Here is a 27366-nt window from a genome sequence, read left to right as displayed (position 1 = left end):
CATCTTCTCTCTTCCATGCATCTACCCTCTCCTTAGCTGCACTTCCCATGGCACACCCACCTCGGCAGCTCCAGGGGTGTTTTCTGTGCAGTCTCAGTGAGGGAGATTAGCAATAATTTCGAGCTCAGTGAAACAGATTTTCCTTCATGAGGAATGTTCTTCTCTTGGCACTTCTGGATCAAGGCCTCCTCGTTTAGGGATAGGTAGTCAGCCATTTTGCTGCTGCTTTACTTGGGTTGTTTGGAGCTCGTTGCTGCCACTAAAATGGTCTGGATACTTGTGACTGGCAGTTAGGTCTTCAATGGTTGCCTCCTTAAAAAAAAGAAGAAAAATGCATTTCTTTTCAGATCCACACAACTGAATTCTTATAACACTAACATGAAAACAATAGAAAAATGCAGCATTCGATACAGGAGAAGTGGTCTTGTTCTGATTCTGTATGCTACATAAACATATAGAAACCTTTTACACACTAATTTTTTTAAAGTCAGTGTTCTGGGTTTTTTTTTCTGTCAGTGTTTTTATAAAGAGGGAATATCATCTCTCCTGGACTTCTACGTAACATCCCCCTGTGTGGACTACAATGCTTGGAGGCTGGCTGTGAGTCAGACTTCTGTTGCAGAGTATGTGAGCTACAAGGGACTGGTGGGACAGCAAAAAAAATTATGTCTCATTTGCGGCAGTATGCACGGGCCATGCTGGGGGAGGTTGTAAGAATTTCAAGATTTTTTTAGTATTTTTTTAGTGTTTTTTCAGTTTTGGCCTGTGGGTGCAGCTTTTAGGCTAGCTTTGAAGCATCCCACAATTGCCTCAGGTTTTATCTTTGGGGAGATTATCCCTGATGATACCTGGTTGCCAGGTTTGAGGTGAAGCTTGGTTGAGGGGTCCAAAGTTATGGACTCCTAAATGTATACCCATCCCCCCATTGTTTCCAATGGGAGCCTAATACAGGCATAGGGGGCTACACCTTTGAGAGAGTCCATACCTTTTGGGCCCCTTAACCAAACTTCTCACTCAAACCTGGCTAGTATCATCAGGACAGGCCCCTAAAGATACTCCTGAAATTTTGATGCTAGCTAGCCTACAAACTGCACCCCTTCAGGGCTTGAAAAAACTGAAAAAAACACTTCTAAAAAATACAAAAAACACAAACGCACATGTGGGAAAGGCAGCAAAACTCAGATTTTGCACCGGGCTCCATTTTCCCTAGCTATGCCGCTGCTTCTGTGGCCCAGCTCTATCCATTGCTGTTACGCCATTCCTGGTTAACCTGTCTACAGATTTCTCAGCTCTCTAGTCCTTCCACCTCCTGAGAAAAATCTCTGCTGCCAGTATCTGGATATCAGATCTGCCCCTGTTTTCTGTGGTCCTTCAGACTATTTCTTCTGTGTGACCTCTTGCTGAGTAAGCTAGTTCTACTTATAGCTTCAAGAGGGATTGAAACATTTAACTTTTGATTGGCTGTTATCAAAGTTTGCTAAGGGGGCCAATAAGGTTACCACCTTCTTCTTGCTGTCTGATTGGTCTCCTACCAGGCTAAGGTTTAATAGTATAGCTTTATTTTCAAACTTTTTAAAAAATTGGTTAACTTTACACACCTCGAATTTCCATGATTGCTCAGCTTTCTGATACACATAAAGTCCTTTCATTCGGATGCATATATATTTCTGTTTACAATCATATTAGAGGAGGGGTTTGGATTTATACCCCAGCTTTCTTTCCTTAAGGAGACTCAAGGTGGCCTACAAACTCCTTTCTTTCCTTTTCCTGCAACAGACACCCTGTGATGTAGGTGGGACTGAGAGAGTTCTCAGAGAATTGTGACTAGCCCAACATCACCCAGAAGGTTTCATGTATAGGAGCAGGGAAACAAATTCAGTTCACCAGATAAGAGTCTACCACTCGTGTGGAGGAACGAGGAACCAAACCAGATTCTCCAGATCAGAGTCCACAGCTCCTAACTACTACCATGTTTTCCCGAAAATAATAATAATAATAATAATAATAATAATAATAATAATAATAATAATAATAATAATAATAATAATAATAATAATAATGAAGAAGAAGAAGAAGAAGAAGAAGAAGAAGAAGAAGAAGAAGAAGAAGAAGAAGAAGAAGAAGAAGAAGAAGAAGAAGAAGAAGAAGAAGAAGAGAAGAGTTTGGATTTATATCCCCCCTTTCTCTCCTGCAGGAGACTCAAAGGGGCTTACAATCTCCTTGCCCTTCCCCCCTCACAACAAACACCCTGTGAGGTAGGTGGGGCTGAGAGAGCTCTGAGAAGCTGTGACTAGCCCAAGGTCACCCAGCTGGCGTGTGTGGGAGTGTACAGGCTAATCCGAATTCCCCAGATAAGCCTCCACAGCTCAGGTGGCAGAGCTGGGAATCAAACCCGGTTCCTCCAGATTAGATACACGAGCTCTTAACCTCCTACGCCATGTCTTATATTAATTTTTGTTCCCAAAGATGCGCTATGTCTTATTTTCAGGGGATGTCTTATTTTTCTGTGTTCTGTTCGTCGGGCATGCTTCCAAACAAAAACTTTGCTATGTCTTACTTTCGGGGGGATGCCTTATATTTCACACTTCAGCAAAACCTCTACTACGTCTTATTTTCAGGGGATGTCCTATATTCGGGGAAACAGGGTATATCACACTGGCGATACACATGTATGTGTTCTTTTAAAAAAATCTTCACATTAACCTTCTGTTCACTGTGCACATAACAGAGAAACTGATATGCCTCTGCTTCCCTGTGGCATGCATTGCTAACTGCTTGTGTACAAAAAAAATCTCCATGTACACATCACACAGTACTTGTATTTGCTGGGGAATGACACAAGGCATTTGCATCAAATGCACAATAAGAGCTTTGTGCCTCCCAAATGTGCACTAGATGGCCTACACCATCCAGGAGAACGACCCATTGAATACTCACCGTGAAGGGGTCTTCTCCTGGGTGGTTGTAGGCCATCTTGCCCCTCCCTGTTCTCGTTCTTCTCCGGTAATGTGTTTCATACATAAAATTGCAAGGTTAACATTCCAAGCTAGAGTTTCAGAGCCTGTGAGAATTCCTTTGAGCTTTGGTCACTTCCAGAGTTGTTAGGTTAGGTTTGTTTTTTTCAGCATGTTATTGTGTGTTTGGTTGTGGTTCCATTGTTCTTGTCTCATTGTGGTGAGTCTGATCCTCGGCTAGTCAGATACTGGGGCAAGAAGGCTACGACCCGCCTACAGGAAGTGACCAAAGTATATTTCCTGCCTCCTTGATTGACGGTAGGGGATGAGGCGGCCTATAAGTTTAATAAATAAATAAATAAATAAATAGATTTTTTTTTTGTCTGCTTACAACCACCCCACAAGGTCGTAAGCAGCTTTAGCTGCCCTCTGGACATTTCTTTCTGGTCCTCCTGCACATCCGTGGAGTCACTATTGACCCCACTGTGAAGCTTACCTGTAGTCATTTAAGTGACATGATCTTCAGAAAGGAAAGTGGCTCCGTTGTGCAAACTGATGATACAGAAACAGCACAAGAGCAGGGAACTAAAGCTACTTCCCCATTATGTTCTGGTGGCAAACCGAAAACAGCCATGGTGCGCTTGCTACCAAGTCCTTGTGTTGTCTCCCAACAAAAACAAGACTCTTGCATTGTACAAATAAGCACCCAGCATGGGCAGGCAACCCTAAATGGGCTATTGTTGCAGACCAAATGGATATCAAAGGGACAGCCAAAGGGATCCATTTAATAGATGGCAATCCTAAATAGGCTATTGCAGAGAAAAGGAAGATAATGATAAAGTTTGTCAATTTCAATTTCAATTTCAACCTTTAATGGCATATAAATTATCAGTATGTTTCCATTTAAAAAAGGAAGAAAACATTTAAAACATTTAAACTTTTAAAACATTTAAATACGGGTATTTAAAATGCTTTCCAGGAATTTAGCCACTGCCAGATCAAGTTTGTCATGCCATTACAGATCAATGAAATGATCAAGTTCAGACTTCAAGAACATAGTCAAGTGATCCATCTAGTCTGGCATCCTGTCTCACACAGTGGCCAATCAGTTACTCTGGAGGACCAATACCAGAGGATAGAAGCTAAGGCCTTCCTCCAGTGTTGATTCCTGGTACTAGTATGCAGAGGTTTCCTGTCTCTGAACGTGAAGGTCCCATGGCTAACAGCCACTGAAAGCTTCATGAATCTGTATAATCTTCTTTTGAAGCTATCCCTTCCTGTGGCCATCACTGCATCCTCTGGCATCGAATTTCACATTTTAATCACTTGCTGTGTAAAGTAGTATTTCCTTTGGGGACTCAAGCCTTCGAATCCCAGACAATATCCTATCATAATTATTACAACAGTGCCTGCTTTCCATCTGCACAATGTTGAGGGACATTATTGATTGTAATCTGGTCCCAATGTTCACCGAAGCAAGGAAAACCACCTAGTCCGCTCTTGTACTTTTACCTATGGTTTAATAGGCAGAGATCAGAAAATGAAGGGGTTTTTTTAAAGACAGGAAGAGCAGCAAGATCACAGGCTAATGTTTGCCGACTGAGCAACTGCTTACATGCACAGGAACAGGATACTTTGACCAAAGTGGTAATCCTCCCCAGCAATTGCTGTTCCCTATCAGTCTGAAAAATTCTCAACACCCCCAAAAGTTTTGCATGCAGAGACTAAGGTCCTTGAAAGGTCGAAACAACTGAAACACTTCACAAGGACACTTCACAACTTCCCCGGTAAGTTATAGGAATCTCAGCGACCATCGAATCTTTCCACTGTGTGGAAGAACCATCAACCCTGGCATGTCTCAGACAACCTGATCTGGTTTCAGAAGATTGTAAAACAAGCATGCCACTCTGTTAAGGCTTCCTATACCTCCAGGGTGAGAGGGAATGGTTCATTTTACATGGGGGAAAGGGTATTGGTTAAATCATGGCAAACTTAGGCCGTTTCCGCACGGCCACGGTGGGGGTTGGGTCGGCGTGCATGACGCTGACCCAACCCCCCCGGGACCGTTTGCACGAATGGTCCTGGAAACTACTGGGATGACGGTGCCGCGCTGCATATTGCCGTGCCCGATGCCGATTTTCATATTCCATGTAGATCGCTCCAATGCGCCATGCCGAGGGCCAGGGGACATGCCCCTGCCTGTTCTGCGTGACCGACTCTGGAATCGCAAAGGGCAGGAGTGTGTTAATGTCCCCTGCCTCGGGCGTCATACCGGACGGGCTTACGCGAGGGGAAGGGCCGAAGTCAATTGGGAAAGGGGGGGAGGGATGGCGCCTTCCAGCCGCTGTTTCCAAAAACCTCGCTCGGGGAGCGAGGTTGGTAAACAGTGGCTTTGTGCCGCTGGGGAGGCGCAAGGGTGGGGCGGCTGCAAAGCAGTTGCGCACCCCATGCAAATAGCTCCCTGGGGACAGCGTTTTTGCCATCCCCAGGGCGCTGTTTTCGGCCCACGCGGAAAGGGCCTTAGAGAAAGACTGAAGAAAACACTTGGCAACTGCAAATTTCTGTTACACACTGCAAGGCCACAGAAGGGCCTCAAAGGTCTTACAATTGTTGACTGTCATCATGTGCAGCCAGTGCATAACATGCACAATTTTACTATAAATGTTCCCCACATGCAGCTGAAGATAAAATAAAACATCTGCTGTTGAACCTCCGCTTGTTTCACAGTCTTTCGGGCAGCAGTTCTTATCTGAGTTATCCCTTCTCAACACATTGACGTCAGAGTTTTTGGGAAAGTGTACAGAAATAATACAGGAACAGGATCCCTGCTAGAATAAAAGTGGGCAGCTCTTGTTTGTTATCCTATTGTAACTTAATTCCTCAAGCACTAGAGATTAAATGGAAGTGCTGCCGTGCAGAGAGGGAGAAACTGCCCCTTGTGTTGCAGGCTCTGAAGGACTTAACTCAAGGGTGTGGGTTTTCAGGTAGGGTTGCATCTCTGGTGATTTGTGTGTGAAGTTTGAGGGAGGGAGGGAATTTAGCAGGGCATAATGGCATTTCAACCCTCCCAAGTTGCCATTTTCTGTAGGGAAACTGATCTAGTAGTCAGGAGATCAATTGTAGTTCCAGGCGATCTCAAGTCTCCACCTGGAGGTTGGAAACTTGTTTATGGCTACTGTACAGATTTTTAAAGATATTACTTAGTTAAGTCACCTGGATGCTAAGGGTTCTTGGTAAAGGCATAAACACTTTTTTTAAAAAAAACAGACTGCCTGTTTTTTATCTACAAATACAGCCTTGCTAATACTGTAATTTGTGCAAGGTATAAACAAATACCTATAAGTGCTCTACAAATGAACTACATTTTTGCAATTTAACATGCCTTGCAGCCTTTGGATGAATCGTACCTCCGCCTGCCCCCAGCTTCAATTCAAAATGATATCTCTGTTTAGCTATTACCCATCTCTTTCACCAAACTTTTCTAACATGTGACAGGGGCTGATTCTCTCTGATTCCTCCCCCCCCCTAAAATGCTTATTTTGGTTATTAATGGATTCTGGAGTTGCTGACAAACTATAAAGTCTGTGAACACGTCTGACATCAAGAGAGATTCACTTACCAATTTAAGCCGACTGCTTTGCAAAGCAGGTGGTGACCAGTGTTGGTTGGGATTCCTTCCTTCTCTGCTCCTTCAAACTCCCTGGTGTTCTGAGGAGAGCTTGAACTCTGTCTGGAAATGAAAGAGAAAGCAAGCTTGTTTTCATAGAGTTCTTCTGTCGAACACCCAACTATGGACTGGGGGAGTTTAGAGAAAATAAATCACATGATTTCTTGAGGTTAGGGTTGCAGGATGGTTTCAACACAAACACTAGACACACTTGATGTAAAATTGTCAACCAACATTGTCAAAAACTTGTCAAAACACACACACACACACACACTCTAAAATAGAAAACTGTCATGTCCCTTTAACGAAGGCCTATGTGTGGAATTGAGTCACTGAAGCTTTTAATGGCATAGAGAAAAATAAAATGCTATTAAGCTTTTATTAAAGGGGCAAGACTTCCTCCCCAAGCAGTTGGTAACACTAACTAGCTTCTATCTCGTCCTCCTCTGACATACCAAACCCTGCTATACTGCATTTACCCTTGCATCTACAGATTTGTGTGTTTTAAATCATTGTTCAGCAGGTCGAAGCCCAGTATCGGTTAAGTTTTCCGCACATGAAGAATAATGCACTTTCAAGCTGCTTTCAGTGCTCTTTGAAGCTGTGCAGAATGGCAAAATCCACTTGCAAACAGTTGTGAAAGTGGTTTGAAAACACATTATTCTGCGTGTGCGGAAGGGGCCTCTGAAAAGCAAAAACACTGATTCTTGATGATATTATGGTCTCCAGGGGACAAGCAATAAAATATGTTTGTGCGTAGACCTGGTTCAAAACTGATCATCTGGCAACCATGCCTTAGCTCCTGGATTTATCTTGCTAAACTTCCAAATTGTCTATTCATCTGTTTCCATCTGTTGTTTTCTTCTGCTGGCCGGTGAAGACTTTTCTTTTTGCTTATTCTCAAAAACTGCTCTTGATGAGGGACTGCTGCAATAAAGCGTCACTGTTATTTCCTCCTGCAATTTCCTCCTGCAAAAGCAACCGCCCTTGTCAATTTCACTTGCTCCTAACTGCAGACACATAAATTGCAACCAACTTATGGCAATGCCATAGGGTTTTCAAGGCAAGGCGTTCTGCCATTGCCTTCCTTCGCATCATGCCCCTGATATTCCTTCGTGGTCTCCCATCCAAATACTAGTGTTACCGCGCTGCCTGGGTAACTTTATTTCCCCAGATCTGGCAGCTCTTGGCAGCGCAGAGGAACAGAAACAGGACCCAACACAGCGAGAATATTGAAAATAAAAATGAGTTTATTGAGATGCTGACCTACGTGTCAGCACCTCCACACCACGGCAACTGTGGCTGCCTAGCAGCTTTACACCAACTTTTATACACAGTCTCCCGCCCGGGAAATCCAGGAGGGTACAGGACAACCTACAATCATTCATTCACAAAATACACAGGAACCAATCATTCATCTACAAATACATAGGAACCAATTAGAGTCCAGAGGGCTGTCCCTTCTCGAATTTCGCAGCAGAAGCAGGGTGAGGCGATGACGTAGGCACAGGCGGGAAAAACACAAAAGAGTCCTTTGGGTGCTTGGGGTCAGGAAACGAAACCTAACGACGACGGCACCCTTATCTGCCTGCTGGTTGGATTAAGGCAGATGGAGGTGCTTCTTCCGGGGTCCCTTTTGTCAATCGTCCATTCATGGTGTTTGCAAATGAAAGGGACATGCCCAGGTGGAGCAGGGGTGGATTCCTGCCTTCAGCAGGGGAGGTTCCATACAGATATAAATACAAAATACAACTGTAATTCCTACATCCTACCTAATACAACTTGTTCCTATCTAACTTATAAAGAAATAAAACATAATTTCACCTTTATTGAAGAGCAAGATCAGAAATGGAATCATTCATTTCTGACTCCGCTATCACTAGCACGAGTCAGGACTGAGAGTGTATGACTTGCCAGACGTTACCCTGAAAACCTTCATGGCATATGTGGGGGTCTTTGTCTGACACATTAACCGCAAAACCATGCTATGGCAGCCAAACAGTGACCCAAGTTTTAAAGAACCTCCGGAAGCAGCAGATGAGCCAGACTTGTGCTTGTAATCAGGGATATGATTGAAGTCTACAAAATTATGCATGGGGTAGAAAATGTTGACAGAGAGAAATGTTTCTCTCTTTCTCACAATACTAGAACCAGGGGGCATACATTGAAAATGCTGGGGGGAAGAATTAGGACTAATAAAAGGAAACGCTTCTTCACGCAACGTGTGATTGGTGTTTGGAATATGCTACCACAGGAGGTGGTGATGGCCACTAACCTGGATAGCTTTAAAAGGGGCTTGGACAGATTTATGGAGGAGAAGTCGATCTATGGCTACCAATCTTGATCCTCTTTGATCTGAGATTGCAAATGCCTTAACAGTCCAGGTGCTCGGGAGCAGCAGCAGCAGCAGGCCATTGCTTTCACCTCCTGCATGTGAGCTCCCAATAGCACCTGGTGGGCCACTGCGAGTAGCAGAGAGCTGGACTAGATGGACTCTGGTCTGCTCAAGCTGGCTTGTTCTTATGTTCTTAGACTTGGGCTCTAAGCAGAACCCAGTGAGGCTTGTGATCAGGAATGTACTGCTTTATCAAGAGTTTAGTCCCAAGAAGCTGCCATTGAGGGAGCCCCCTCAGTGCCACCCTCTCATGCCAAAAGCACATTGGTGGAAACTTTCAAGCTTAGTTAATGACACTGTTTTAAATAGACACTTGTGTATGGGGGGGGGGGTGGTATACAAAACTATATAGTATAGGAAACTGGCCAGCATTCCTTTCACTCACTCCTGCTTGGGATGCCAGAAGGTATAAATGGGCAAAACCGCCCATTCAATAGAATGTAGGCATGGATATCATGGATCCATTTAGGAAGCGCGACCAGAGTTCTCACCTCTGGGAACTTTTCATTCTGGTTTAGGAAAGGAGTCACTTTCCCTGAAGGCCAGCCTTCATCCAGAATTGATGCAAACTCTGGGAACTGTGGGACCATTGGGCTCAAGCACATCACCATTGCCAGATTCATTTAGCAAGCTCGCCAAGAGTTCCCTCTCTGCAAACTATCATGCTGGTTTGGGTGGATCCAGCAACTTGCTTTCCCTCGGTCCCCTGGAGCCCACTAGGTTCAGATGGTTGGAGCTTTATGAACACCTTCACCTAACCACTGACATTTTAAGAGAATCTGGCACTCTCAACGCCAAGCCTCCTAAAAAGGTTGGTGACTCCCGCCCCACCAAGCCCATCCAAGCCATCACCTATGCTAATAATGGCCCTCATTCAACCTATAGACAGGGTGATGGGGAGTGGACCTACAAGGACCATGGAGGTTATTGGGACTGTGACCATCCCTCCGGGAATCCCCACGGCTCGGTCTGTGACTCCTGCTATGTCCCTTCACAGCCTCTGGCTCCCTGCCCTCCTATCGCACCCCAATGCCCTATCAGCCGCCCGAACATAAACAGACCTCCAACTAGCCCATCCCAGAATCTTCTGCCCTCCGAGGTCGAATTTGGAAGATGCTAAATGACATGGTCTATGATATGTCTGACTTTGCCAAAGTCTCCACGGGCGCACTCTTAGCAGTCTTCTGCAATGCCAAAAAAAGGCGCCCTCAGCACCCTCTCCGCCAATGACTCACCCCGTTTCAGCCATCACTCTCCCCAAAGACAAGACCCCAATAGTATAGGGCTGCCCAGAAGTCCTTCCCCTGCCAAAGGGAATAATACCGAACCTTTTGCCTGACGGCTGGGGCCAGCCGACAGTAAAGGCGGCTGTCGGATCTTCCGGGAATTCTAAATCCGCCACCCTCCTGGTGGACTCAGGAGCCTCTCTTAACATCCTGCACCCTTCTCTGGCCTCTTTGGGATCCCCATCTACACAATCTATAGTCTTAGAAGGCTTCGGTGGAGGTTCCCATCCCACTAAAATCTGGGATTTTGTCCCTCTGTCTATTGAGCCACTCTCCACCTCCATAGGTGCTTGTGAGAACCGAAGGGAAGATCGTGGCATTCTTGGATTGCCCTTTCTCAAAGAGCACAAGCTCACAATCGACCTTGCCAATGGCCTTATCTGGCGGGTTGACAGAGCTCCCCCTTCTGTCTCCACCATTCACCTCTGTAATGCCCTTAAAGCTCCCCTTCCTCTGGCCCCAATAACAGACGATTCTTGGCTTCAGGACTTCCCCAAGGTCTGGATCCAGGACAAAGCCGAATGCGGCACCATCAGGGATGCCTGTGTACTCATAGAAGGCAAAAAAACCCTCCCTCAGAAGCAGTACCACTACCCCGCCAATGCAGAGGAAGGCATTGCCATAACCATCGCTGGCCTTCTCAAATGGGATGTCATTGTCCCCATGCAGTCTGTCTGCAATGATCCTCTCTGGCTAGTCTTGAAGGCGGACAGAAAAACTTGGTGCATGACTATAGACTTCCGTGCTCTTAATGCAGCCACCCCTCCTGTAGCCCCTGTTGCGGCCAAATGCAATTCTGGCTGCCATTGCTGCAGGCACCAAATATTTCAGCGTCATTGACCTGGTGAATGCCTTCCATTCTGTCAAATTGCATGAATCGTGTTGGTATAAGTTTGCCTTCATGTTTCACAGGCAACAATATGCTTTCAAAAGGATGCCCCAAGGCTTCCACTCCTCCCCAAGCATATGCCACGCCCACGTTGTTCAGATGTGGAACGACCTTTCTCACGACTTCAAACCCCATGTCCTTTCATATGTAGATGACATTCTGATTTATTCAGTCAGCAGAAAAGACCTGGGCCATAAGGCCATAACCGCGGAGGTGCTCCATTTAATTCGGTCAACTGGCTTTAAAGTCAACTGAGAAAAAGCGCAATTGGTCCTATCAGAAGTCAAATATCTAGGTCTCTCCCTTGGAACCCCAGGCTGCACACCTGACTCTCAGCGAGTGGAAGTGATTTCTAAACTTCCCGCTCCCATAGACGTTGCCACTTGGCGAGCCCTCCTGGGCACTTTCAACTTTTCCCAGGGATTCATAGAATCCTTTGCGGAGAAAGAAAAGCCCCTCTATGCCCTCCTTCATGAAAATGCCTCCTGGCATTGGGGGCCAGAACAGCAAAACGCCCTCTCCCAACTAAAACGAGACCTTGCTAGTGCTCACGCCCTCGCTCACCCTGATATGAGTAAGCCTTTCTGCCTCCAACTGGCCGTGTCAGACCACAGCATTGGCGCAACACTTACCCAAGATCAACCGCGTCATTGCCTATGCCTCCAAAAATCTCTCCTTTGTAGAAACAAAATCCCCCCCCCCCCTGTGAAAAAGCCTGCCTTGCCTTAGTCTGGAGCCTAGCCCACTGGGAATTTATCATTGGCGGAGGGAAAGTGGTTGTGCAAACCACACACTCCCCCCTCAAATACATTTTGTCTGACAAAATTCAGGATGGGCAAGTTTCAAACACCCTGATTGCACAACGGACCCTCGCCCTTTTTATTTTTTTTTGAAATTTTTTATTGATATTTTGGGTTGTTACAGATTTATATTATACATCTTCATGTTTCATCCTCCATATCCTTTTACCCATTTCCCCCCTCCCCTCTTCTTCTTTTCTTCTTTAAATGTGCAGCAGCAGGTCCATTCTTTCTAATCTTCTTTTCCAGTTTTCTTCTATGATTCCAATTTCGTTTAACCGGTTTCTGAATTCAGTCCAGATCCACTTCATATCTTTTTGTTTTTCTTGCCATATTTGGTTTCTTGACATTATGTCAAAAATTTCCAATGGTATTTGTTCCCATATATATTCCAACCATTTCTGTATTGTCCAGATAGAGCACAATTTAAATGGTAAATATCAAAAATTAATTAAAAATGGCTCCCTATATATTAAAACTAGGTCCCATTAAAAGCAGCGTATCAGTATCAAAATATGTGCTTACATTATCAGTCTCCACATTCTGGACCAGTTATAATTTCTGGAGGGCAGCCCTTTATAGACTTTAGGAATTTTATATGATGTGTAATAGATGGCCGGAGGAATAATGTTGTAAATAGTTTTCAGCACCACTTTAGTGGGAAAGTAAAGTTGTTAAGCTCTCTGGAAATCTCCCAGGATTGCAACATCTCCAGGGATCCGTCCTCCTAGAGAAAATGGCTGCTTTGGAGGATGGACTATATGACATTATACCTGGCTGAGGTCCTTCCTCTCCCCAAACCACACCTTCCTTAGACTCCCCCCCCCAAATCTTAAGGAACTTCACAATTAAAAATGCACTCAATTCCACATAAAGAATTCAGAAGAACTGAAAATCCATTTACCTCTTCTTGGATTTTTTTTTCTGGCTTAATGCACTACAGGGTCCTAGTACCTGCCCAGTTCCACCCCCCTCCTTGTTTGAACAGAAAATAAAAATAAAAGTAAAGACAAAAAGTTCTCACTACGTTGTAGGGCTAGGCCAAGGAGAGGCATACAAAGCAGTGTTTTAGTCTTCCTGCTTCTCCCACCCCAAGCTTATGGATCCTTCTTTCCTTTTTGTAGTGCCCGCCATTTTGATTGTGCCTCAGGAGGCTCTATACTGCTGCTGCCACCACTTTAAGAAAGTGTATCAGGTGGGTAAAATAGTGAGTATAGCCAAATGAACTTGTATGATTTACTATTAGGGACTCCCCTTTTTTGTAGTAAACCGCCCTCTTCCTCACAAACGCTGAGGCACAGAACAGCACTCTCCTGCTCCTTGTCTGTCAGCCATTTTCTCATTGGAATGTCTGTTTCACCAATAGTTGCATGGGGAAATGCAATGCTGCTTGTTCAAACTGCCTTGTTTCATAGTGCACAGAATGATGTCTTCGAAGAGCGCAGTGTCATTAAGATTAACTAAAAATCAGAATCTAGATGCAATTTTAGAGATACATGAATGTACATGGGTTATTTATTTATTTATTTATTTATTTATTTATTTATTTATTTATTTATTTATTTATTAATTACATTTATATACCACCCTCCCCCGAAGGGCTCAGAGTGGTGAACATGAATATACAAATAGAGCACAAAATAAAATCAATAAATCTCAGATCATTAAATAAATCATAGTAAATGGCTCTATAGTCTTTGAATCATTAAAACCCCATTAAAACCCCATTAAAGCTGCATATTAAAAGCAGTGTATTAATGTTATGATTTTAACATTGTTCTACTGTATTTTAGAAGAAGAAGAGTTTGGATTTATATCCCCCCTTTCTCTCCTGCAGGAGACTCAAAAGGGCTTCGAGAAGCTGTGACTAGCCCAAGGTCACCCAGCTGGCGTGTGTGGGAGTGTACAGGCTAATCTGAATTCCCCAGATAAGCCTCCACAGCTCAGGCGACACAGCAGGGAATCAAACCCGGTTCCTCCAGATTAGATACACGAGCTCTTAACCTCCTACGCCACTGCTTAGTGTTGTACACTGCCCTGAGCCCTCCGGGAGAGGGCAGTTTATAAATATAATGAATTAAAAAATAAAAAATAAAAAAGAATCTTTAATTTTAACATTGTTTCGACACTTATTTCTAAAGTGGAAGTATGCTCCTTCCTCTTTCTGCAAACCATGACAGACCAACCTGAGTTCTTTATGTAGAATGTACTATAGTGGGAAAGTGGATAATACATAACTCAACTAAATAATAAGAGGGTAGCTGAAGATATAGTTTTCACTTCGGGAGCTGCAAACCAGGCATTTTTTGGTCTTTCTCAGAAGATCTAGACTGTTACTGTCAATTCCCTCCGTCTTCCTGGAATGGTGGACCATACAAAAGGGGAGAGCTGAAACTCTGATCAAACAAAATTTGCTTTCACTTTTGCAACCTGGCAGAAGACTTTGACTCTTCTTTGTCAGAAAACCCAGCAAAGACCAGAGGAGTTTTTAAGGGGGAAAGGGAGAGTCCTGCACCACAACCAAGCAACCAAGTCCACACGGTAAATGTACAGGTTCTGTTGACTCTTCAGCCCCTCAAAGACCACCTTGATCAAGAAGGGTAAGCTGGTCTCTCTTTGCTATTCATCCTCCCCTCTGCTTCTCCTGTTTTGCAGTAGCTGCTGCTCTGTGATCAGCTCAGATAGGATTTTTGAGTACTGTGTTTGTTTTGTTTTTTAAACATGTGAGGGAAGCAGTTTTTACCAAGGGCAAGAAGGACAATCCCTTGGAAATAATGAATCTCGCAGTCCTTTGGAGAGTGGTATGGTTAGATTCTCAGCCATGTGGCAAGCCCTGCTGCCCGAGCTATCCAAGATTCTGTTTCAACAGGGTATTTCAAGAGCATTTCTTATGGCTACTGGCTTAAAAACTGATCAAGACAAAAGTCCAGTGATTGCTTAAATATTTAAAAAATCAGTATGAACTTTTGTAAGTTTGATGAAGTGAGTGATGAAGGTTCATGAAAACTGATACCAGAATGACTGCTTGCCAGAATGAAACAGACATGATAACTAGCAAAGAGCACTGAAGTAAAGAAACTCAGCAACCTTAACTGGAGGTTCCCATAACACAACTGGAAAGTTTCTAAAAGAAAGGGGGAGCATTTCAATGGAAACATCCATTGTGACCCATTGCACTGTGTCTCAGGTAGAATGAAATGTAATGGACAGAGGTGCCCTTATATACCGGTATTGAAAATGAAGGGTTTAGTGCTGTCTCTCAGCCTCAGACTCCAGAGGAAGGTCATAGAAAGTCAGGCCCCTCCCGCACACGCAAAATAATGCGTTTTCAAACCACTTTCACAACTGTTTGCAAGTGGATTTTGCCATTCTGCACAGCTTCAAAGAGCACTGAAAGCAGTTTGAAAGTGCATTATTCTGCATGTGTGGAATGAGCCTCAGAGTGGTAAATAGATCAGGTTGTCTGCATCCCTTCCTTTCTAATTCTAGGCTGCTGTCCCTTTGGCTCATTCAGCACATGCAGAATAATGCACTTTCAAACTGCTTTCAGTGCTCTTTGAAGCTGTGTGGAATGGCAAAATCCACTTGCAAACAGTTGTGAAAGTGGTTTGAAAACGCATTTTTTTGCGTTTGCGGAAGGGGGCCAAGATTCATGGATTGCTATTCTCAGGGGATCTTCCTGCCTCGTGGCTAGCACTTTCTCCCTCTCTCCATCTTGCAGCAGTGACAGCCGGACATGTTTCCTGCATCTGTATCCATCCTTGGTTAGCTAGCCAGCCTAGAATGTTATCTTTGCTCTATCCTGTCTAGAATGAGGGTCCTTACAGTAAAGGACTCATGTTACCTTATTGAAGTAAAAAGGGCTCCATTTGAAATTAATTTCCTTCCGTTGCAGCCTAACACACACTTCTCTATGCGCATGGGTCTTGAGCACTCTGCTGACCCTTATCTGTGCAGTCTGAATCCAGCCCAGCGACAGTTTCCCCATGGCTTGTGGAGAGCTACATTTGCAATGGCCATTAGCCAAAAGAGCCACATCTCTGGTACGAGGGCCTGTTTCTCAAGGAGGGTCACAGCTTACATGTTCTGCTCATCGTACCTTGTTCAAGGTGGGAACCATTTGCTAACTGCAAGCTGCATTGGACAAGTGCCACACTGGGGGAGGGTGCTCAGAAGAGCCCCAGGGGTCATGTCAAAGAGTCAAATGTGGGTCCTGAGCCACTAAGTAAGTGTCACCGACAGGGATGTAGGTAAGGGGGGTTTCATGGGTTCAAACCCCTCCCATTAGATGTCCGGCTTGCTTGAAACAATGTATGGAATAGAACAGCCGGATAGTTGCTCAGTCACAGAACCCACCCCATAAAAATCTATACCTATGGCACTGGTCACTGATCTAGCTTCCTAGTGCATCCTTTGATGGGCAACAAGTATCCGGGTTCTCAGACAAAGAACAGTCTCTCCCAAATCCATCTACTTGAAAGTGACTAAGACAGAACTTGGGACTTGCTTTCACACCAAGCAAATGTTCTGTCACTTCCCTATGAATGACTCTTCTTTTTCTTCCTGAATATAATTAAACAATGCCTATACAGAACCCAAAAGGGAAGCCTGTTTGCTCATTTGAACTTACCTGGATCATGTCTTTGCTTGCAAATTCTCAGAAAATCTGAGCCTTCCCCTGGCTTATGTGCTGTGAGCTCATCCACAACCAGTGAAGTTAAAGAAGGCCAAAATTCAAGGGAAATGGATAATATATTTATAAGGACCAACTAATGTTAAAATACCCTTCAAATAACATAAAATTTATCCTCAGCTCTGTCTCTTAAGAGAACCACCTTGTAATTTCTTGCAGAGAACTTTCCTTTAAAGTTTTCCTGTTTAGGTGTCTTTGTCCTGTATTAGGTTGGATTTAGGTTGACTTGACTGATGACTGCTTTCTTGCTTCAGACATTTTTTTTTGTTTTTTGTAAAAGCAGGGTATAAGTATTTTAATGATTTTTTACTATGATGTTTGCAAACCTGGTTTTCTGCTCTTACAAGGGCCATCAAGGCAGCTAGCAATTTGAAACAGACATGATCAAATTGCATTTCAAAATAATTATAATCAAGTCCCCAACACAGATCACTGAAACAATTAAAAAACAAAGTTGAGATGCATAAAATCAACAATTAAAACATGGGTTAGGAAGGAGAAATCATTGAGAGAATATCCAATGAAACAAATAAAAAAATCTTTACCTGGTGGTGGAAGATCGCAACAAAGGAGTCCAATGACTATCCCTGGAGAGAGAGTTCCAGAGCTTTGGTGCCATGACTGAGCAGGCCTCTTGTGGGTTGCCATCTGCCTGATGTCAGAATGGGGAATCTGAAGCAAGGCTTCTGAAGATGACAGTAGTGGTCCAGCAGGGTTCAGGCGGCGGGGCGGGGAGGGGTAAGTGGTCCTTCAGATGTATTGATCCCAAAATATGTAGGGCTTTGAATATCATAACAAGCAAATGCATCTGATAAGGGTTTATTTTTTCTGCTAATGCTGGAATGTCAGACGTAAATTGATTTTTCCCACACAGCTGAATCTAGGTAATCAGAGGCAAATGACGTGAATATTATGTAGCATATTTGTGTTTATTTTTCAGATCAACTGACTCATCAGAAAGAACCATGGGTGGTAAAAACTCAATTCAACAAGGCCTGAATGCTGATGAAAAAACCACACTTGACATTGCTGTCACAGGGGTGCAGGGTGCCGGTAGATCATCCCTTGTCAAGGCCCTGCGGGGTCTGTTGATTTTTGATGAGGCTGCAGCTGAAATCGGTGTGAAACAACCTGCAGTAAAGCCAGTGGGTTATCCACATCCTGCTTTTCCAGATGTGACAATATGGGACCTACCAGGAATTGGGACACCTGATTTTGAAATAGAGGAATATCTACAAAATGTAAATCATAGCCAATACGATTTCTTCATAATTGTTGCCTCTGAGCATTTCACTATCTATGACATCCAGCTGTCCCATGCAATTCAGAAAATGAAGAAGCAGTTCTATTATGTGCACTCCAAAATGGATGCCAGAATTGAGACTCAAAAACAAAATCCAGAATTCAGTGAGGAAGCAACCCTTCAGCGAGTTAGGAAATATTGCCTTGATACCTTAGTGGAGACAGGTATTGTTCCTTTGCAGGCTTTCCTCATCTCTAGTTGGTACCCGGATAAGTATGATTTTCCCCTCCTGCAAAGGTCTTTACAGAATAAAATTGAAGGACTCAGAAAGTGTATCTTAAGACCAGCTGAAAACAGAAGCCCTGACAGGTACGTTGGGGTTAGCTAAGGGCTTGATGCATGCATTGATATGGTATGTTTTGTGGATGAATAAAAGCTGGATTCTTTTTTTAAAAAAATAGACTCTGGAAGAAAACAACCTGGATGAGTTAAAAGAAATTTGTAAGGTTTGACATCATCATGGTAATTCCCCCATGAACACACACACCCCTCGCGAAAAGACAGCCAATTCAGTAGAACTCAGAGCTGTGATTTAAAACGAATAATAATCCAGTAATATTTTTATTTGCAGATATATTTCTAAAAATGATAGTACGTTGATTTCTATATATTATGAAAAAGGCTAACATTTTATACTACACATATTCTATTTAGCAGCACTACGTATTTGGGTATGTACTGATTATCAACTTGGCAGGTATTCTGGTGTTCTTGGGGATGAAGATTCACCAGAATGGTGTCTCGTGATGTCAAGATATCATTTATGGATGTGGAACTGGAAGTGATGTCACTATGTTGCTGAATGCGCTAGGGTTTACTCAAGACTCTGTGGTGAAACCATAAGGTATTTGGTGAACTCTAGAGTGCCCAGCAGTGCAGTGTCACCACTTCTGGCCACATGGCTGGAAATGACATCATGACCATGCAGGATGCCATTCTGGCCCCTGCCTTCCCCCACCCACTGATCACTGGAGTTAGATGGGAAACAGAGGCAGAGATGGGAGATCCCCAGCCCCAACATGGTCAATGACAACCCTGGTTTTTTTAGATAATTGCTGCTGGACTTCATGGGGTGTGGGTTTTTTTTGCAACTGATAATTTGGGCAAATAAAGTTTTTTTAAAAGTGGGGTTTTTTGTAATCGGTGTTACATGATCAGTCTGTCAAGCTTACCAAGTGACAAAGAAAAGGAAGATACCTCCCCATGAATGAATGACTATAATTTCTGGTAGGTTTCTATTTATTTGTTTATTTATTTGATTTGATTTGATTTTTCTCCTGCCCTAACCCCACGGGGCTCAGGGTGGGTCACAACATAACATTACAATCATTAAAACATAATAAAATCCAAAAATACAACACAAAAATTAGAACAGGATTACTGTAACGCCAAAACTATTAAATCGGTGTTAAAAGCAGATGGCAATACATTATCCCCTCCACCACCTCTTCCCCAGTTTGGAGTAGAAAGTGATTCTTCATTTGAAGAACACTCACTTAACAGGCAGAAACAGAGGCTCATTCCGCACATGCAGAATAATGCACTTTCAAACTGCTTTCAGTGCTCTTTGAAGCTGTGCGGAATAGCAAAATCCACTTGCAAACAGTTGTTAATGTGGTTTGAAAACGCATTATTTTGCATGTGCAGAAGGGGCCCGAGGTTACCAGACAATCATATCCATAACACACAACCTTCTAGATCCAGCAAAAAAGGAATTATTTTATGTTGTGGGGTGGAAAATTCTGCAGCTTGGAAGTGGGGTGGAAAGGGAGAGTTTGGGGAGGGGAGCGAGCTCATCTGGGTGTAGGAATATAGAGTCCAGTCTCCAAACCAAAGCTGCCATTTTATCCAAGGAAACAGATATCTGTCATTTGGAAATCAGTTGTAATTCCAGGAGTTTGCCAGGCTGCACCTGGAAGTTTGCAGCTCTAGCTCTTGGTCTGAGACCACAAGCAATGGCTACAAACGTCTTATTTTCTTCTGCTGTGAGATGAACTCAGTTCAGTAATTTCTTTTGGTCCGGTTTTTTATAACCATTTTGTGATACATTTACAATTTATAGGTTGGTGCCATTTTGTGATAAATATACAATGTATAGGTTGGTTCCTGTCACAGGTAGCCTTTAATATTTTGATTTGTTTTTAGTATTGTCTTAAACTCGTAACGACCATATGCATCTCATGATGGTCCTTTTTTGTACCCAACAGATGAACACCCTAAGTCAAGGGCCCCCCAACCTTTTTGACCACGCAGGTGTTTTTTGAAATTCTGGCATGATATGGTAGGTGCAGCAACAAAATGGCTGCCACAGAATAGCTGCTGCAGGAGAAGGAACCAGCCACAAAATAAGCTGAACCTCAGTAATGCATTGCAGATCCTTGAGCTGGGGAGGCAGCTGCTGCCAAAGCAACATTCTTAAAAAATCTGCACAGTCAATCAAGTCTCCAATAGCTTGTCAGATGTCTTGCAGGGCAAAACTCCCAACTGCCCCACCCACTTGGTTAAAAAAACACCTTGGTGGGTGCCAGAATAATACATCAGTGGGTGCCATGGTGCTAAATCCAGATTATCAAAGGAAAACATCATGCAACATTTATCTAGCTCGAGTTAACTACTACAATGTTATGTTCTTTTTCAGATCAGCCCATCAAAGTCTGAATGTGCTGAACATTGCTGTCACAGGGGTATCAGGTGCTGGTAAATCATCCTTTGTGAACTCCCTGAGAGGGCTGTCCGATTTTGACGAAGATGCCGCCCCAACTGACGTAATAGAGGAAAGAAAAGAGCCGAAGGGTTATCCACACCCCACCTTTCCACATGTAATAATATGGGACCTACCAGGGATTGGGACATCTACATTTAAAGCTGAGGACTATCTAAAGAAGGTAAATTACAGCCAGTATAATTTCTTCATCGTTGTGGCTTCAAATCACTTCACTGAACATGATGCCCAGCTGTCCCGTGCAGTTCAGAAAATGGGGAAGCGGTTCTACTACTTGCGCTCCCAGGTGGATGTCAGCATCAAGAATGAAAAAATAAAACCCAACTTCAATGAGGAAGCAACCCTTCAAAAAATCAGGAAATACTGCCTCGATAATTTGGTGCAGGCTGGCATTTCTTCAACAGAGGTTTTCCTCATCTCCAGTTACTATCGAGAAAAGTATGATTTCCCCCACCTGCGAGAGATCTTAGAGAATGAGATGGAGGACTTTGAGAAACGTGCTTCAGCAGTGGGAAACGAGAGTCGTAAGAGGTATGTTGGGTTTAACTATGCAACAACAGCATCTCATTGCTGACCTGTAATTTGGCAGAAAACCCTGCTTTGGAGGGTAAACTTTATGGCATTATACGCTGCTGTAGTGTGTCGCCTCTCTAAACTCTACCCTCCATAGGGTCTGCTGCCAAATCTCCAGGAATTTACCAAACCAGAGTTAGCAACCTAGGAAGACTATCTGGGTTGCATGGAGAAAATAGCCCAGATTCAATCCCTGGCATCTCCACTTAAAATTATAAAGTAGTATATAATGGGAAAGAGCTGCATCTGAGACTACACTGCCAGTCAGAGTAGACAATACTGAACTTGGTGGACCAATGCTCTGACTCAGTAGGAAGCAACCTCCTGTGTTCATAAATGTATTGAATACTTATAGTCAATTGCAGAGTGCTCGGTCCATTGTGGTAAATGAGAACAATTTGGTTTGAAAACTTGGTCTACTGTTGTCTTTCATAAATTCCATCATTCTCATTTATCAGGAAGAATTCCTAGTTTCTGGACCCTGTATCTAGGGTAGCCAATCTTCCACAATTACAACTGATCTCCAGGCAACCAAGATCCGTTCCCCTGGAGAAAATAGCTGCTTTGGAGGGGGAAATTCTATGGCATTTTTACCTTGCTAAAATCCCTCCCCAAACCCTGCCCTCTCCAAGTTCCATCCCAAAAATCTCCAGGTATTTCTCAACCCAGAGCTGGCAACTCCACTCAGAGGCATGTTACCTAGCCTAACAGGGGTAATAAATTTATTAAAGGGAATCTCCACCAGCTGGTAAGAGTGTAACAGCACACATATGGTTTTAAAATAGCGAAGGGGAATGAACACTCAGCTTTAGCAATGCGAGAGGTGGCTAGGAAGGGATTTTTTAGACTATATATACAGGGAAGTGATTTGGCAAGGAGCGTTCCGCAGAGTAATGCAAGAGTCCAAATTGAGTTTCAAAATATTTATATAAATTTGGTTTAAATTGCATACATACAGCAAGGCATAAGAGCACAAACACACAAGTTCCTAGTATGTAGAAAGGTTGAAAAAATAGGTGGGAGGATAGAGAGGGAATTGGGAAGCAACAGGGTGATATGTTACCTAACAATCTCAAGGAGCAAGCGAAGGCAGGGATTCCACGCCAGCACAGAAACCCAGTTGAAGACAATATCGTGTCTCAAACTGACCAGACCAAGGGAGGCACAGGCTAGTATTGAGCACTGGAGTTGGGGTGCTCACTACTTTTATACACTTTTGCCCAGGTAGGGGTGGGAGCAAGTGAGTTTTAAGTTTCATTTTCCTAAATTCTCTGCAATTTCCCATGCTGGGCTTGCTGGGCTGAGCTAATTAGCAACTCTTCTATTGTTCTAAGTACCAGGAACAATGGGGGTCAATTGCTCTTAGATTAAATCAGGAAGCACAGAATGGCTTTATGCAGAGTAACTCTGTAGAGATACTGCCCAGGTTATTCAGATTTTGCTGAGGCTTGTGATTAGGGAGAGATTGATTGGTTTGGGGAGATTGTATCAATAGGTTGAGGAAATGCAAGGAAGCAACCATTTGTTGCAGAGCCATTTAGCATCAGATACCAAGGAGGTTTTCAGTGTCTATTGTGTCAAACTAGTTCAGTGAGGTGTGGTAATTAAGATCATGTCCATAGTTAATGAGGCTTCCAGATAATTGCCTGGAGTAACTCACAAATCTAATCAGACTGTTTTGCCTTAGGCTTGCTCTCAGTTTGGACACTCTGCTATTCACCCATTCAAACAAGGAAACTGGCATTTTGCAGCACATAGCATAAGAAACAATATGAAATCCAATATTTCATAAGGTAGGGGATGAAGGCCAGGGTTGCAGGCATATCGGGGGGTGGGAGTGCTTGGAGATAACACTTGCTATAGGTACCCACTATCAACCCACACACACACCTTTGCGCTTAGGGGCAGGGCTTGGACGGGTACTGCAGTGCCTGTCCAAGCCCACCCCCACCCCCTGCTGCAGCGTGCCCAGCCTCTCCCCTGAAAGTGCACTTGGCATCTCCAGGGAGATGTTGAGCATGCCTGTGCGGGAGAGGCCAGGTGCCCCACAGAAGGTCTCTCGCACTGGGGCGATTGCTCCACCGCATCAGGCCTCTCTGGAACACATGCACAAGAGGCCTCCCACGGCCTGCAAGGCCTCTCCCCTACCAATGTACCCAGGAGATGCCAGTGGGTGAAAGGCCGGGTGTACTATGGGAGGCCTCTCGCACCAGTGTGATCGCCCCACCACACAAGACTTCTCTGGCGCACCAGCATGAAAGGCCTCCCACGGCCTGCCGGGCCTCTCCCCCGCTGACATGCCCAGGAGATACCTGGCACACCGGCAGGGGAGAGGTCTTGCAGGTCATGGGAGGTCTCTCATACTGGCATGATGCCCCTGCCTCGCATGGTGGAGTGCCCTGGCGCTCGAGGCCTCTCTGGTGCACCCGGCATCTCCCAAGGGTTCGCACCGGAGAGGCCTCGCACAGCACGCTGATGCGCAAGGCTGGGCTTTTTGGTCAAGTACGGAGGGGGGGCATGTGACCAAAAGGCATGTGCCCGGGGACATGAGTGTCCCCATGTGCCTAGCTCCATACGCCACTGACTCTACCTTTATCCATTAAATCACCTGTCACATAATTCTAATATTACAGTTTGGGCCTCTGCCTGTTGGTGGTCTTGAAACAGTTAAAACATATCATTATACACTTTTAAGTAGCAAAAATGGCCAAAAGGTTGCGGATCTCTCTATAGCTTTTGGATAGCATTGCAGTAGTAGGACAGAACTGCAGAAGAAATGGGGATTTTGTTTACAATTAATTTTCTATGCAAAACAAAAAATGATTTTTTTCCAGTTTCATCCTTTGATGCATTTCAGCATTATATAGAAGAAAATTTAACAATAAAAAGATCTTCTTGGTCTTCCATAGGTCTATCAAAACTTTTTTTCCCCTGAAGGTCACCTGGTGGTCACTGGCGTAATGCCCATTGGGCAAGGTGGGCAGCTGCCCAGGGCATCACCTTGTGGGGGGCATCAAAATGCTGGGTTCGTTTTTGGGTATTTTTGTGGTTTTCCATTTTTGGCCTGCAGGGGGCGCAGTTTTTAGGCTAGCGGCATCAAAATTTCAGCGTATCATCAGGAAACTGTCCTTATGCTACTCCCCAAGTTTGGTGAGGTTTGGTTCAGGGAGTCCAAAGTTATGGACTCCCAAAAAGGGTGCCCCTATCCCCCATTGTTTCCAATGGGAGCTAATAGGAGATGGGGGCTACAGTTTTGAGGGTCCATAACTTTGGCCCCCCTGAACCAAACTGCACCAAACTTGGGGGGGTATCATTAGGGCAGTCTTCTGATGAGACCCTGAAAGTTATGAGACTGTGCCTTCAGAAATGTGCCCCCCACAGCCTGCAACCCCCATTGACAGCAATGCAGAAAACTCAATGCAGAACAAAGATTCTTGGGCAAATTTCTAGGATGTTCCTGCAGGGGGTGCATTTTTGGATGTATCGGCACCAAAATTTCAGGGTATCATCTGGAGATGATGGCACCCCCCATGTTTGGTGCAGTTTGATTCAGGGGGGCAAAAGTTATGGACCCTCAAAGTGTAGCCCCCATCTCCTAATAGCTCCCACTGGAAACAATGAGGGATGGGGCACCCCTTTTGGGAGTCCATAACTTTGGACTCCTTGAACCAAACCTCACCAACCTTGGGGAGTAGCATAAGGACAGTCTCCTGATGATATGCTGAAATTATGGTGCTGATATGTCTAAAAATGCACCCCCTGCAGGCACCAATGTCCTGGTGCAAAAAAAAATTTGGTCGTAGTAGAGTGGCCGCCAATGGGGGGGGGGGCATCCAACTCAGGTTTTGCCCAGGGCTACAGTTTGCCCAGGGCTGCCTCTTTACGCCCCTGCTGGTGGTTGTCTTGAAACACTTAAAACCTCTTGATCTGGTAACTTTTCCTCCTGATGGTTGGATTCAATGTTTATAACTGAGAGGTAGCCTGTTCCTCCACCCCTGTTTGGTTTGCCATTACCTTTGTTGCAGCAGTGGCATGGTGGTTAAGAGCAGGTATACGTTAACCTGGAGGAACTGGGTTTGATTCCCCGCTTTGCCATCTGAGCTGTGTAGGCTTATCTTGGGAATTCAGATTAGCCTGTACATTCCAACACATGCCAGATGGGTGACCTTGGGTTAGTCACAGTTCTTCTGAGCTCTCTCAGCCCCACCTACCTAACAGGGTGCTTGTTGTGAGGGGGGAAGGGAAAGGAGTTTGTAAGCCCCTTTGAGTCTACTATAGGAGAGAAAGGGGGGATATAAATCCAACTCTTCCTCTTCTTCTTCTTTCATGGGTTTTCAATGATTGCACTATCATACTAGTTTAAAAAACGTTTTATCCATGTGGCCCTGATTAATATTCTAAGAGAAAGTTCAGGAAGGAATTTCCTAAACCAATATGCATTTTTTTTTAATTTCTTAGCTCAATTGTACAGTTTCCAAGAATTGGAATTCACTGTTTCCTCGCAAATGCAGACTTTATATCAGACCTCGTGAAGCTGAAAGTCTGGGTGGCACAAAAAAGTATTGAAGAGGTAAAAGCTGAAATGTGTCAATCAGTCGATCAATCAATTAGCCTTAATTGGCATAATGAAATGTATCAAGAATTGGAATCAATAGAAAATACCAAGCTTAATATTGCAGTCACAGGGGCTTCAGGTACTGGCAAGTCATCCTTTGTCAATGCCCTGCGAAACATGACTGATCATGAAGATGGTGCAGCCAAGACGGGATCCGTGGAAACAACCATGAATACTGATGGATATCCTCATCCTTTATTTCCAAATGTAACTTTATGGGATCTACCAGGTGTTGGGACAAAGAAATTTCAACCAAAAAACTACCTGGAGACTGTAAATTTTAGCAAGTATGATTTCTTCATAATAGTTTCCTCAGAACGCTTCACTGTGAATGATGCCATGCTGGCCGAAGAAATTCAGAAAAGGGAGAAAAAGTTTTACTATGTGCGTTCCAAAATGGATGTCAGTATAGCTGCTGAAGCTATGAACCCCAACTTCGATAGGGACCAAACAATTGAGGCGATAAGGACCTACTGCTGTGAGAATTTGAAAAAGGAAGGAGAGACTCCTCCAAGGGTTTTTCTTGTCTCCAGGAGAGATTTGAGCTTGTATGATTTCCCACTCCTGCAAGAGGCCTTCGAAAATGACCTGGATGACCTCAAGAGGCATGCTTTTATTTCATCTCTGCCAGTGTTCTCAAAAAAAATCATAAAAAAGAAAAAGGCTGCTATGGAAGACCTTATATGGAAAGTAGCCACCAAATCTTGTACCATTGCAATGGTTCCTCTCCCAGGACTCTCTCTTATCTGTGATCTTGACATCTTGGTGTCAACCATGAAATTTTTCTGCATGGTCTTTTGCTTGGATGAGGATTGCCTACACAGAGTTGCAAAACTGGGAAAAAAAGATTACGACGTGTTGAAATGGGCTATCAAAAAGTCTCCACTGTCTAGCGAGATCACTGCAGAATTTGTAAAGGGCCACTTGGAAGAGTCACTGTTGTGTTCAACTGTGAAGACAGCCCAAATAGTCTTGGATTTTATACCTCTGTTGGGCTTTCTGGCTGGTGGACCTAGTTCTTTTATTACAACATTCCACATGCTGAAAAAGTTTCTGAAAGACCTGGTAGAAGATGCTGAGAATGTTTGGGCAAAAGCGGCTGAGCCTTGACCATTACAATATCATTTCACAAAGATCCAAGTTTGGAAGGTGACTGTCCAAGCACAAAATGTATGAATTGTGCACTAAAGCATGGGAAAGTATGGTTTGAATTTCTTCTTGGATGCTTATTTTTTTCCCCCTTACAGACATAAGAAGAGCACTGCTGGATCCAACCAGTGGTCCATCTCAGTGGTGGGATTCAAATAATGTTGTTTACAAGCACCATTTTAACAACTGGTTCTGCTGAAGTGGTGCGAACCTGCTGAATCCCACTACTGGTCCATCTAGTCCAGTATCCTGTTTTATATAGGAGCCAATCAGCTGTTTTGGAGAGCCAACACACAGGGCAAATGTGCCAAGGCCTTCCT

At 44.0% G+C, this 27366-nt stretch overlaps 1 protein-coding gene across 1 annotated transcript; it reads left to right on the top strand.

Annotated features, from left to right (window-relative positions):
- Nucleotides 1-14415: 14415 nt before the first annotated feature.
- Nucleotides 14416-27150, top strand: LOC125435487. Its single transcript, XM_048501686.1, has 4 exons — nucleotides 14416-14532; nucleotides 17625-18296; nucleotides 20626-21240; nucleotides 25741-27150. Exons 2-4 carry the CDS (start codon nucleotides 17650-17652, stop codon nucleotides 27005-27007), a joined length of 2529 nt encoding a protein of 842 aa, XP_048357643.1. The 5' UTR covers nucleotides 14416-14532; nucleotides 17625-17649; the 3' UTR covers nucleotides 27008-27150.
- The last annotated feature ends 216 nt before the right edge of the window (nucleotides 27151-27366 follow it).

Source organism: Sphaerodactylus townsendi, linkage group LG06 (assembly GCF_021028975.2).
Source record: "Sphaerodactylus townsendi isolate TG3544 linkage group LG06, MPM_Stown_v2.3, whole genome shotgun sequence".
Classification (NCBI taxonomy): domain Eukaryota; kingdom Metazoa; phylum Chordata; class Lepidosauria; order Squamata; family Sphaerodactylidae; genus Sphaerodactylus; species Sphaerodactylus townsendi.
Note: the sequence above shows the minus strand (reverse complement) of the source record. Positions and strands in the feature narration are given on the sequence as shown.